This window comes from Pseudoliparis swirei, chromosome 8 (genome assembly GCF_029220125.1).
Source record: "Pseudoliparis swirei isolate HS2019 ecotype Mariana Trench chromosome 8, NWPU_hadal_v1, whole genome shotgun sequence".
Taxonomy (NCBI): Eukaryota; Metazoa; Chordata; class Actinopteri; order Perciformes; family Liparidae; genus Pseudoliparis; species Pseudoliparis swirei.
The window spans coordinates 10714845-10728273 of NC_079395.1; the positions used below are offsets into that span (position 1 = coordinate 10714845).

At 43.0% G+C, this 13429-nt stretch overlaps 2 protein-coding genes across 3 annotated transcripts; one reads left to right on the forward strand and one right to left on the reverse strand.

The window, feature by feature from the left end:
• The first annotated feature begins 1049 nt into the window (after positions 1-1049).
• LOC130197574 (complement factor H-like) lies at positions 1050-4731 on the forward strand. 2 transcript variants are annotated; one of them, XM_056420305.1, is made up of 8 exons: positions 1050-1158; positions 1240-1431; positions 1660-1839; positions 1954-2151; positions 2722-2799; positions 3935-4105; positions 4350-4375; positions 4519-4731. In XM_056420305.1, exons 1-8 carry the CDS (start codon positions 1086-1088, stop codon positions 4528-4530), a joined length of 930 nt encoding a protein of 309 aa, XP_056276280.1. In that variant the 5' UTR covers positions 1050-1085; the 3' UTR covers positions 4531-4731. The 2 variants fall into 2 exon arrangements, with proteins under 2 accessions (XP_056276280.1, XP_056276281.1); XM_056420306.1 differs by lacking the exon at positions 1660-1839.
• A 506-nt stretch (positions 4732-5237) lies between these two features.
• zbtb41 (zinc finger and BTB domain containing 41) lies at positions 5238-12758 on the reverse strand. Its single transcript, XM_056420302.1, has 11 exons — positions 12490-12758; positions 10673-11963; positions 10205-10412; positions 9447-9516; positions 9140-9287; positions 8544-8673; positions 8341-8436; positions 8134-8240; positions 7910-8015; positions 7715-7803; positions 5238-6819 (listed from the first exon to the last, which is right to left on the reverse strand). Exons 2-11 carry the CDS (start codon positions 11952-11954, stop codon positions 6197-6199), a joined length of 2859 nt encoding a protein of 952 aa, XP_056276277.1. The 5' UTR covers positions 11955-11963; positions 12490-12758; the 3' UTR covers positions 5238-6196.
• Between the last annotated feature and the right edge of the window lie 671 nt (positions 12759-13429).

A 13429-nucleotide genomic window follows, 5' to 3' on the forward strand; every position in this document is an offset into this window, starting at 1 on the left:
GTACTTGTTGGTAAACAACAGTTGCTTTCTGAATACTGAATAAGAGTTTATCGGTCTTACTTTTAGTTTGACTTTTGGATCCTGTTTCATAAACGTCACGTTAAATCTATTTATCTGGTTTGACGGGACAACCCAGGAAGTTCATCTCAGGGCAGTTTTGATTCATAGTTTCACAAAATGTATTTGCAACTTGATTCATATCGGTGCTTCAACAATGAGCCTTTTGGTTTTGTGGGATTCCGTTACCAGCCAGGGAAGCCCATCGTTCCCATCATGGCCCCGGAGAAAGGACTAACTGGTGGCCCTCGGCCTCCCACTATCTGCCGGTTGACCCGGAGCTCTTTCTGCTGTCTTTCTTGCGTATGTATTTACTTGATGTTTTAATAGTAAATGTAAGTATGATGCAAGGAGCTAGTCTTTTTTTCACCTAGAAAACATATTTATATTTTTGAGTTTAGTCAACAACAACATAAAACACTCCTTAGTCCTTAATGTGGTTTTGGTGGAATATCCTTTTTACAAAGTTATCCAGTATTGTTTACACATGAATGGGTCCAGAGTCTGTTGTGCAACAGCAATGGCACGTTGTCAGAAGTATGCAGCTGGTAAAAACAAGTTATTTCTAAAGGTTTGTCAAAGAATGACTGCAAATTTTATTTGATAAACCGCTCCTTCACAGCTGAAACAAGTGAATTTTATTCTCATGAGAGAATGTAAATAAAAATGTTCTATATCATTCGTCATAATTTAGAGTCGTTAAGTTATCTCCATTGTTGCCCTCTTAGACGTGTTCATTGTGGTACCAAAGTGGGACAGGTGGGTAAATAGAACAAATAAAGCGACAGCTGTATGTAATATTGATCTGTTTACTTTGTTTATATTTTTCAGGGACCTTTTGAGGACAAGACACTTTTGCAAAATGTGGCTGATCTGACCAGAGTGCACAAAACCTGTTTTCAGAGTTGTGTGTTCAGCGTGGGTCCGATCAGCGTAATATTTACTCTTTCTTAACTTTTTTGGGGAAATGCCCTCAACAATTATTAACTGGTGCGTTTATAAACTGGGCTCTTCGTCTCGGTGGTTTGATGCCTGACAAAATGTGCGTGAGAAGATATCTTGGATTTGTCCTCTTGGTTGGCCTTCAAGGAGTGCTGCATGGTGAGAACATGAAATGATGCCTCTTACAATCTTGATTTGATCAATGTTTAAAATGTACTTTTGTTTGTCGTTGTATTTTAGGTCAAACGTCAGAGCAGCCGTGTTCAGCTCCCAGCCTGGATGGTGGTTATTGGGTCCCTAAACGAGACTTGTATAACCATGAGACAAAGCTCCCTTATTCCTGCGATAAGGGACGTAAACCAGCAGTGGAGGGGTGGTGGGCGACCAGCACGTGTCTCAATGGCAACTGGTCCCCTAAACCACAATGTATAGGTACGTGTTGAGACTTGTATCTATGCTTTAACTCTATGTACCCTTTAATTCTAATATTTTTTCATGTTATGTTTTTTTCAACACTTTTCCAATACAAAATTATTGCAAATTCAGATTTTTCATTCACATTAAAGGCACTTTTCCTTTTTTTTCTTTTAACAACAATAGTTATTGCTAAATAATTAAAAAGGAAGAGATCTTAAAATGTGTTTCTTTGATCCCCCTCAGATGATAAAGCCTGCACTGCAGCAGATATAGCCAATGCAAAATACACAGAAACGCCAGAAAGTTGGTATGAGGATGGACAAACAATTAGGATAACATGTAATGAAGGATATGTCCTTAAAGGCAGGAATGACGAAGCCGAATGTAACAATGGGAAATGGTCCTCTGTGCCGGTCTGTGAGAGTAAGTCTGTCAGCAAGCTGTAAAACCAATTCAATGGATGCTGAGGTTTGAATTCTCACCAGCTGCACCAATCCAGGTCATCACTGATCCTTTGCCGCCTCTTTTTATTCACAGAAAGTCTCCATGTGTGTGGAGAGCCCCCTCAAATCCCCCACGCAGTCATTCGCCAGGGATACCAGGACTTGTTTGCTGCATATACAGAACTGCAGTATGAATGTGAAGAAGGATATTCTGTAGAGGGAGCAGACACCAAAGCATCCATCAATTGCATCGATGGGAACTGGAAAGACGGCCCGGTGTGCAGCAAGTGGGGTAACACTTTATCATAACCATCATTAATCGATGATGAATATATAGTTTATTTAACTTTGGTTCATACTTATTTAATTGTCATCAAACAATGGAATGATCGCTGGAAGCTGGACTGCCGGCCCGGCGTGCAGTAGCCTACGTGGGCAACGTGCTGAGATATGAAATGCTAAAAAGACTTCTTAAATGATAATCATCCGATCAATAAGCAGCCTGTTCAGCTTTGGATTTGCATGGGAATGTAGCAAGACTGATACTCAATATCAAAATGGGGGGGGATTTAATAATATAGTAGAAAATAGAAAAATACTTATTCACAATTTAAACATCCACGTCTTGGGGGCGAGATGCGACCACATCAAAGTTCTGAATAGTACTGATAGTTCTGTACTGATATTTATTTTGTTTGGAAAAGTTTGAATTTCTTGTTAAACATTCTTTTGCTGTTGTAAACTTAGAGACCATTCCAGTCTGTAGTGCTCAATAAAACAGCTATAAATGTCCGTATTATAAAATATCTCTCTACAGTATAATGTTTGTATAATAATAATGTTTTTTTCCACTTTGACAAAGACACTGAACTGGGTGCTGGACTGGTTGCTGGACTGGGTGTAGATGTTGGAGCAGGTGGCAGACAACCTGAAGTTGAAGGTAGGTTATTGATATAATGGGTATAAATGAGTAATCCATTATCTATTCTCACTATATATATATATATATATATATATATATATATATATATATATTGAATATCAAATGTCTTTTCTAATAAATGGTGAATATGTAGTTTATTCAACTCTAGTTCGTAATTATTAATTAATTACAAATTAAAAATTATTATTAATTGTTATCAAACAATGAAATGACTGTTAACTCGGAACAGTTTTCGTCTTCATTGTCTGGATTTTCTTGGTGCATTATGAACAAAAAATGAACAAAAACTTCACCAAGGAGCTCCAGATTATTGCTAATGTTGCTCTGTGTCTGCTGTATGTGCAAATGGGCAAATGATGATCGGTGATAATGTGTCAGTGTTGTCCTGATGCCCCCTAGTGGTAGAAAACAGAGCGAATACAGCACTGCACTAATGCAGGAGATATAGTGGCGAGCCAAATGCGGGGTCAGCAGTTCACCTCTATGACTGGGTCCACATGATATGAATGCACAGTCATCAATTACAACTAAAAAAATCATGATAAATTAAAGTCAGCAACAGAAAGTTTGCTAACCCGGCAAGGAGTGGGCCAGACCCTCGGGATCAAAATAAACAAACTATTAAAACGTACAGGGGCCCTGCACCCTCTCATGTTGGACTGAGGGGGGCTGGAGGATCGAGTGGTTTCACTCTGCAGTGTTGGGAACCGGTGGGGGGGCACAGCCTGAGTGGGGAGGTAGGTTTTCATTTGTATGAGATATGCAAAGACAACCTTCCTGTCTTCAAATTCAGTCAGTGAAATGCTTGGGCAATCAAAATGTGTGATGGCCTTTTAAATGGCTATGAAAGCTTTAAATTGATTTGTTTCCAGAAACCTTTTTGTTTCTGTCAACAACTGTGGAAACCCCTCTGGATTCCTAATGCTGATTTTGTGAGACATGGTTAAATAGTTGTGAGGTACCGATGCTTTAGATTGGACAAACAAGTGGGTCCAGAGATGGTGGAGTGTCACAGCGATGGCACGTGGTCCAAAGTACCCGCCTGCAAAGGTAGAAAAGAAGAAGAAACCAGCCTCCTCTAAAGGTCTGACTGGGGCGGAAAGTTAACAATGGTTTTGTTTCTTTTGTGCAGCCAGCTCCTGTTCAGTGGACACGGATCAATATGATGAGTTCAAATCTGTTGGAGTTAGAAACATAGCACATGGTGAGCAGCTGTATTTGGAATGCGAGCCGCAGCCTGGGTGGTACTTGACTCACTACTCTAGGGCCACGTGCGACAATGGAAGAGTTATACGGAGCAGATGTAAGTATCACTTTAAGATAATTCTTTTGACATTACTTGTGTGATCTTCAGTGTAAATTATATATTGATATAATAATGCACATATCAGAATGAGAAGTCAATGAGCTGCTTCACGCTCACTGCTGTGTGTGTGTGTGTGTGTGTGTGTGTGTGTGTGTGTGTGTGTGTGTGTGTGTGTGTGTGTGTGTGTGTGTGTGTGTGTGTGTGTGTGTGTGTGTGTGTGTGTGTGTGTGTGTGTGTGCAGGTTGTAGCTCGGCGGAACTGCAATTTGTGAGTATTAAGTCATTAATTCTGATATTGTCTTTCATTAAGCACTGCTATTGTTTATTGATTCATCATTAACATTGATAATTATGCATTTATATATTTTTGCAATATTGTTTTTGTTTGAAAACTCTCTGTGTTGTCCCCAGAATGTTTGCTAAGGCTGTCATCGAGGGGAAGATGCTGCTGAAACCTGCCTGGAGCCATTTGGGAGAAAAATGAGATATTGTCAGAAATGGGTTTTTCATAAACCGTTTCAGACATTTTGTATTTATCTGTGAATGGCCACATAATGGAATTAGTGTGCATGCTTGAAGCTGCAAAAAATAACATCTCAATAAAGTCTTGAATATCAACACTAATCTTTCTAGATTGTGTCAGCAGTTTGAGTTGAAATCACCCAAATTCATCCAGACAACTTTGATCCATATCCACTTTCTGCTGTTCAAGGTCACGAGACTCTTGCAGGAGGGGAACGTCCTGCCTGTCATCTTATGACTCTCAAACATGTTTTCAAAAAAGATTCACCTGAGAGACAAAGTTTGAGAAGCACATATGTGCCTCTTCCAGAATATCAATATTTGAACTGTAACTATCCAACAATTCATTGTGATGTCTGTGACTGCCACATCACTTTACAGTTTGTCTTTCCCACTCCTTTCAATTGACAAGTCATTTCATGAATCAGATATTACAGATTTAATGTCTGTATTTAAAATGAGGTTCTGAAGTGCATTGACCTCTGAAACTTGACCTTGCATCGCATACAAGCCCAAAGCTTTAACGTGACATGTTGTAGAGGCAAACCCCGAATTGCAAAACATGTTAAGGCCACAGTGAAAGTTTAATCAGGATTACAAGATGCAACTAGCGATTAAGCCAATTAATTTATTAAAAATAGTGATGGTTTATCATAAATTACTACAACCAAGATCAAGAAGTTACAAACAACAAAGCTATTTTTACTGTATAAATTACTCCAATGATTTGCCCAAATTGACAAATTACTTTTCCATCAATCAACTGAAGAGCTTTGTCTCCTTAACCCTTGTGTTGCCTTCGGGTCATTTTGACCCGATTCAATATTTAACCCTCCTGTTGCCTTCGGGTAAATTTGACCCGATTCAATGTTTAATGTCGGTGTTCTTTCGGGAGTCAACAAACAAACATAAAGTACCTCACACTTAAACTTGGAAAACAATATTAATTCTAATAATTTTCTGGAGATTTTAATAGCTGGGGTCATATTGACCTCAAGGGTAAAATATGTTATTAAATATAAAGGTAACAGGAGGGTTAAACATTGAATCGGGTCATATTGACCCGAAGGCGACAGGAGGGTGAAACATTGAATCGGGTCAAATTGACCCGAAGGCAACACAAGGGTTAAAAGAAACACACAACAAACATAAAACCCAAGTTATTGTGTGCCACCATAACTCAGAGAACTAGACATCAGCCACGAAAAAATTCATTTTTCATTTTTAGATGCGAGTTGTCATCTTAGATTATTGATACAAAAATGTTCCAACACCTTTTTTCCAGGGAGAGTTGTGGTGATATTCTCATCGTTTTACTAAAGTTACAACAGAAAGTCGCCCATTAAAATCCACACTTTTCTTCTTTTTTTACATACTACATGAATATATTTATTTTGTTGACAGGTGTGAATATCCTGAGGTCAGGCTCAACATCAAAGAGGTTATCCCATGCTCGTCTTCCATGTTGCATAATTGTCCTCTCTATTGAAGAGAGGATATTTTCGGGGTGAAAACTGTTGCTTCTGTTCTTATTCAAAAGTGTCTGCTGGACGGTGGCTTCCCAGCATCAGTGTGTGAGGTCAGAGTTTGAGATGTTCTGCACAGAGGAGGCTGAATCCAGTCCCAACAGCGTGCCCAGGTAGGACTGCTCTCGGGGGTCCAGCATCTGATCGGGCCTCACAGGGTGGACGATGTTGGCGGGCTGAGGGGTGAGGGTGTACTTTTCTAAGAACGCCAGGTCTGTCGCCGCCTGGTAGCCGGAGTTCTGCTGCTGTCCTTGAGCCTGCATGCTCACACCGCCGTGCGTTTGGGAGGAGAGAGACGAGGACCTAAGAGTGTTCGGGTCGACCTGCGCTCCACCCGCCATCTGGACCGGAACTAAAGTGACGTTGGCAGGAGAAGCGCTGCTCTGGAGGGCCGCCTTCGCTTCAGCGATGTACGCCTTGGACGGCTCCTCGTAAGGATTGGAGGCGGCTTTGTCCTCAGCGAGGGTGCCGTGCGGCGGCTCGCTGAAGCGGGCGCTGTGCACGTGGTCCACGTGGTACTTGAGCTTGTCCTTTCTTTTAAAGGTGGCACTGCAGTGGGGGCAGTTAAAAGGACGCGCGTCTGAGTGAGTCACCATGTGCTTCGTCAAGGTCTTCTTGATCCGAAAGGTCTGGTTGCACTCTGGACACCTGTGGGGCTTCTCGCCTGTCGCAGGAACACAAGAGAACGTCGAAGAAGTGCGTTTACATTCAGACATTGTGCATTTCTATCATGCGTCACAACGAGTGGGGCCTTTTATCGATGTGGTGGCGCCGCGCAGTCACCGGCACGGGGAGCCGGGAGAGGCGCTGCTAAAGCTACGAGGAAGAACAGAGACGTTTGTGTTTGGCTGGACTGCAGCTAATTACTTTCAAATGCTTTAGAAACAGAAGCTCCGTCTGTGTGTAAATTGTATTTTGCATTTAGGAACTAATGACACATTATGGACACCATAACCATTTGGCACATTGACCAAACACGGCTCAGGATGACATCACCAGCAACCTCAGACCAACTTACCAGAAGACACACAGCATAATGTTTGGTAGTCAACACATCGTCACATCACTTCCTCTGAGAAATGTGAAGCCTGTTCTATATGAATCCATCCATCTGCGGTGTGTCATGTATGCGTTTCTTTAGTAAGCATCCAAACCCTCTTAGTCTAAGGGTTATGTTGCGTCAAATACTAATTTAATTGTGTTTTTATGGGCTGGCTAGCTAATATCCTGCAATACACTAATATTCTACTTCTCATTTCCTTGTTTTCTAAATGGATCATCAACTGGTGAGAATGATAATGTTATGCACCTTAAGCCTCAGGATATTAATTGTGTAGCCAGTTAGCAGCTAGAAATTATTGTAAGTCGTTTATTTGCCACCGTTATCTTTGTAAACTGCATATGCGTCGATGTAGAATAGAAAGCCTGACAATCATAGAAGCAGTAACCTTAATGGGGCGGGGCTTAGTGGACGGACCAGTGAGACAATAAACTGTTTGCCCGAAAGCATCCAACTGACGCTGGTGTCATACAAGTGGGAAAAATATGTGTTCCCTTACCCGAGTGGGTCCTGAAGTGCATTTCCAGACTGGACTTTCCTTTAAATTCTTTCTTGCAAACCTCACACTGATGCACAGCGGTTTTATACCTGTGAACAAAGTCCTCATGAACTCCAGGAAACAAGAACACGGAGGGCAGCTCAGAAACACCACCACTTCTACACCATCAGCAACAACACGAGGTGGAGAACATACTTCTGCCACACTTTCTCCCCCAAATGAATGCTCTTGTAGTGGACCGTCAGGTGGTCGTGGCGCCTGAAGCACTTGCCACATTCTTCACATTGGTGCGCCTTCTCACCTGGAACAAACACGGCTGGAGTTTAAAGTACCGGCTGGAAACAGTGAACGGTTTACAAGCCGTCGCGAAATGTGTGAATGAGGCAAAAGAAGACGCATCCAACTGCCGCTCGTCTTACCGGAGTGTATTTTCTGATGCTTGGTCAGGTGATCATGGCGTATGAAGGTCTTCCCGCATTCGTCACACTCGTAGCGCTTGTCGTCATGGTGGACTCGCAGGTGAAGCCTGTCCAAGGAACAGTTTGCTCATGAACAAGGCAACTTTGAAAAAAAAAAAAAAAAAAAAAAAGCGAGAACTTGAAGCTTTCACTTCCCCCTGATCTCACCTGTAAGAGCTGCCATGACGGAAACTCTGGCCACAGATACTACACAGGTGAGGCTTCTCCCCACTGTGGATCCTCAAGTGCTCTCTCAAAGTGGTTCTAGAGGATTAAAAAACATAACGCTCAATAAAATAGAGCAGGGTTACACACGAGCCATCGCAGGTCAGCACATCAACATACATGTGAGTTTAAAGACGGAGACGTACCGTTCCCTCACGGATTTACCACAAACAAAGCAGGTCCACTTTCTTTTGCCTCCATGTGTGCACTCTATGTGCCTCTTCCTGTTGCCGGTGTCATTAAACTGTCGACCACAGATCTCACAGGGAAAGGGACCTGAGCGTGAGGGAAAACAAACTCTAGTTAAGCTGTAAAATAGAAAGCGTTGTTTATACACGAGCAACGAGCACACAGGCTTTGTTTGTGACAGTAATCTTCAAGACGAACGAGATGTACTGTGAGGGAGGAACAAGAGTGCTACCGGCAAAACGGCAAACAATATTTACTTTATACAAGCCCGGTAAATAATATAAGTCAAGTTTTAAATGCATTAGAAAGAAACAAAAAAGTTGAATATTCTTTAAGGAATTTGGCTGGTAAAATCTATAATCAAATGTAGATTTTCAAGACTTCCGTTTTCTAAACATTTAAACAAATGTACCATCTTTGTAAAATCCTCATATGTATTTATCGTGCCTTTATCAGTGAACTATTAGTACCTAGTGCGTCCGAGTTGCCAAGAGTGAAGGTTTATCTGCTACTGTCGGAGCTGAAGAATTTATTCCCATCATAAATCTCTCACCTAAGTGGAACTTTTCTTGGTGCTTCAGCCTGGCAAACCGAGACTTGAAGTATTCGTCGCAGAAGGAGCATTTGAAAGGCCGGTCCTGGGTGTGCAGGATCATGTGCTCCTGCAGATGAGGCCTGCGGGTGAAGGTCTTCAGACAAATCTGGTTCGGAAGGTTCAGACGGCACAGAATGTTAAAATCTAAATAAACTCCTTAAACGGAGCGTGACATTATAGCACAAAGACATGCATCTGTCGCCATGCCTCGTCAACGTGAGGTCAGCGTGCATATCAGGCGATAGGATGACAAACAAATCCTTACTGCACATTTCCAGCCTTCACTCTTCCTCTTCCTCTTGGTAAGAAACTCTTGGATGTGGTCTGGATGAAATCTGCCAGGAGAGTGAAGACATCACATAACATGGCATTACAAATATGACCGCAGCACACACACACACACACATCTGTCATCATTGAGATGCAGTGGAGAGTTAGCTCTACAGTATTAAATACCCATTTTTAAACCCACACTATATACCCAATAACTCACCTGTGTTAAAATATAAAACTGGAGATTAGATGTCATGCTAACAACACGATTCTAGAGGTGACAACGTTGGGATGCTCACCGTAAATATCTGAACGGACTGCTATGAAATATGACAGACATTTCCCCCTAAGGATGATTTGCAATAACTTTGGTATATTCTTTGACTTTTTCTTTAGTGCTAACATCAGATGTTTTCTTGCTATTTGTCAAATACTTTGGTTTATGACCAAACACGTGAAAAACTAAAAAGACATTTAACTATATTTTCAAAATTCAAAACTTCTTAAATTTCCTTAACAGCCAGCTAAATATTGTATCGAGGCAACAGAAATGGCACGACAACGATGTAGTAATAAGACATCTATAAGATAAGAAAATAAGAAATCTGATGTTTACTGTCAGCTGCAAGATGGCCAACCAGGTAATGTTTTCTCATCACTTCATTGTGCCATCGGAGTCACCGGGAAGTGCTTCCCGCCATCGGACCAGAGGTCCGGGTGGTTCTTCACCAGAACTCTAGAGGGTCTCACCTCCTGACGTGCTTGGCCAGGGTTTTCTTGCTGGCGTGGAGTTTGTTGCAGAAGGGGCATTTGTGCTCCTTCTTCTGGAAGGGCGCGTCGCTGGCGTGCTTCTTCTTGTGCACGGTCAGGTTGGACTTGGTGGAGTAGCGCTGAAGACAGACGTCACACTGGAATGGTTTCTCTCCCGTGTGCACTCGGGTGTGACTCTCGTACTTCCCTACAAAGTGCAGGGAATAAGTGGACACGTGGTTTCAGTCTTAGTTCAGGATTTTTTTTTTGACACATTACAGACCAAACAGGAAGTAAAACTAGATACTTAATGGTGACGATTCTTTGGTTTAACATCTCTGTCCGTCTGGCATGGTTAGCCGAGTGAGTAATATGAGTGATAAAGCTACCCTTCTCCAGCAGGCACCGCGACGAAGATATACATTCATGATAACACTAATACTCTAAATAGTACTCCATATTTCCCACCTGCTCGGTCAAAGGTCTTGTCACATTTGGGGCACTTGAGAATTTTCTTGCTGGAGGTTTGGATGATGACCGGCGCCAGACCCTCCGGGTACACTGGACTCTGGGTGGAGCTTCCTGCTGCTGGCACCTTCAGCGCTCCATCAGCCAGGTGCGGATCCCTTTCTGGACCCAACACCTGCTGACCAACACTCTCGTCTACTGCGCAAACCTCAACAACTTTACTCTGGGCAACGCCGTCTTCAACCCCGTCTTCAACCCCGTCTTCAATCATGTCTCCATCCTCTTCCTCCTCGTCCGCTACATCTTCCCCCCTGGCTGGTTCGGAGGTCTCATTCGCCTCCAGTTTGGGCAATCGGTTTTCCACAGTCAACTTTCTTGCTTCTTCCATTCTTTCGTCATCTTGCTCTCTTGGTGATACAGTCCTTTGTCTTTTCTCAGGAGGGTTGATAGGGTGCTCCACATTATCCTTCTGATATTTGGTGGGTGTCCTCCTCCTGCGGGCTGATCTCCGCGTGGTGGCAGTACTCCGAGCTGCCGTCTTCTCTTTCTCAGTTGAGGACTCCTGATTTGTATCCGTGTGACTCTCAGCCACGTGGGTCTGGAGGGAGTTTTCAGTGGTAAACTGGCGACTGCACGTGGTGCACTGAACATAAAGTGGGCTCTGGATATCTGTGTCACCTGCCGGCGAGTCACTGGATGTAACTTCCACCTCATGCGACCCTCTCATCTCATCCGGTGCCTGGATCCCACGTACTGGGTTGCTGTCCCCTTCTTCACACAGCAGCTTTAGTATATCCATCATGTCCAGGAATTGGGCCGCTTCAGTGAGAGCTGGGAGGTCCGTCTCTGCAACGGCGCACTCAGAGGTGTACAAGAAGCCGAGCAGGTGCTGAAAAACAGAGTCCTCCACGTGGTCCAGAGTCACGTGCGCTGTAGCAGGGTTCTTGGACAGCTCGGCGTGGAAGTAGCTGCTCCCATGGGCCAGCACCACTTTGTGGGCGCTGTAGAGCTTCCCACCCACAGACACCGACACATCACAGAACCTCCGTCTGGTCCGGTCCTCATTCAAGAACTTGAGGAGCTTGTGACTGTGCTGCCTCATAGCCAGGTTCCTGATGTGTGAGGTTGATTCTGGGGCAGTTTCAGAGTTGGCTTGGGTGTTGGAGCCAAGCACAGAGCCCGGCTCTGGAGCAGATTCATTGCTGGCACCGACCTGCCTGCTGCGTTTGGGACGCGGCATATTACAAGGCTTTCTTTTCATTGGCGTCTGTTGGGCGAACATCAGTCATGCCTGAAAACCAGAGGAATACAATGCTGAGATTGAACAATAATCCACTCAATGACTGGGGTTTGATCAGAAATGATAGAATAGTGACATACAAGAGGGCAGACAAATGGCTTAGCATGTACAAGCAGCTGACTTCAACAACACAACAATAGGATTAACAGCAGGAAGCTGACATTAAGGGAACACTCGTGAGAAGTTATTTAAAAATGTGCATGAAAAGAGGCAAGATTGAGGTGCATTAATCCCCTTTATTAAAAGAAAGCATACCGAATAGCTCATTGTTATCAGCACTGTGTGTTTAGAGCACACATGCTCGACAGAGATATGAATAGAACTGTGTCATGTAACTTTAAGGTAATCCTGACTTCTCAACGCTCAAGTCGTTTAACGTTACTGATGCAAATCGTCTCTCCACCTCAAGGACCCCTTCCGTTCACGGGCCCCCTCCGAGGAGACTGTTGACAAACGACCCTTTCTGCTTCCCGGAAATTGACGTCTCGCCTTTTCGGGGCTTAAAAATAAATCTCACCTGAAGAATACGAGCCGCTTTTTTTCATGGCCTGCACACTCCTCTTGACGAGAAACGTGGACAACAAACGGAGCAATAACAGTCCCCTCAGAAGTGTAGCGCCCCACCTTCCGTCCTGGGGAGAGATCGGACAACGTAACAACCCGCCCGCCCATTGGCTCGCGCAGCTTTTGTCCTCTAACGCGCTCGTTAACGGCCATAAACCGAGTCGCCGGTGACGCGACAGCGCGAGACACAAAAGGTGAGATAGCTTTGTGAAATAAATGTGTCTGCAAAGCATGAAGAGTCCAAAAGGAATTAAATGAGGAGGACGTGTTGTCGAGCAGCGTCATAAGGTTCAGAGGGTTCATTAGACGAGGGGATCATGGGTAATGTAGTCTGAATGCTTTTACTCCACAAAAGGAAAATGTTGGAGTGTGTTTTTTACTCCACTGCATTTGTCTTGACAGCTAATTTTACACAAGTTACAGAAAATTCATTAATACAAATATGACCATGGGAAAAGCATTGTATTGTTATAAATACATGTAAACCACCCAACACTATCTGAATGTAGTTCCATTACTTCCATTGCAATACCTACACGTTTATATGCTGCTCACGTGTTATACACTACACTATATATATTTCTGTTTCACTGAAAGAGACCATGTTGGCTTGATATCGAGTTATTTTACTCCTAAACATTTAGTATATTTTGTTTATAGCCCTTATACTTCTCATAAAGTAAGTCATTTTGATTTTCTACTTTTAAATTGTTGTATTTCTACTTTAATTTGATTATTTATTCAACCACTTGTCTCACACTTAACTCAAGGTTTATGATATCAGTCTATTCATTTAAATGTATGTGAAAATGCATAGGTTATATTTACACAGAGTTCCCAAAATAAACAAATCCTGGGCCATTACATACTGTTGGTGCCATTGTACAACTGGA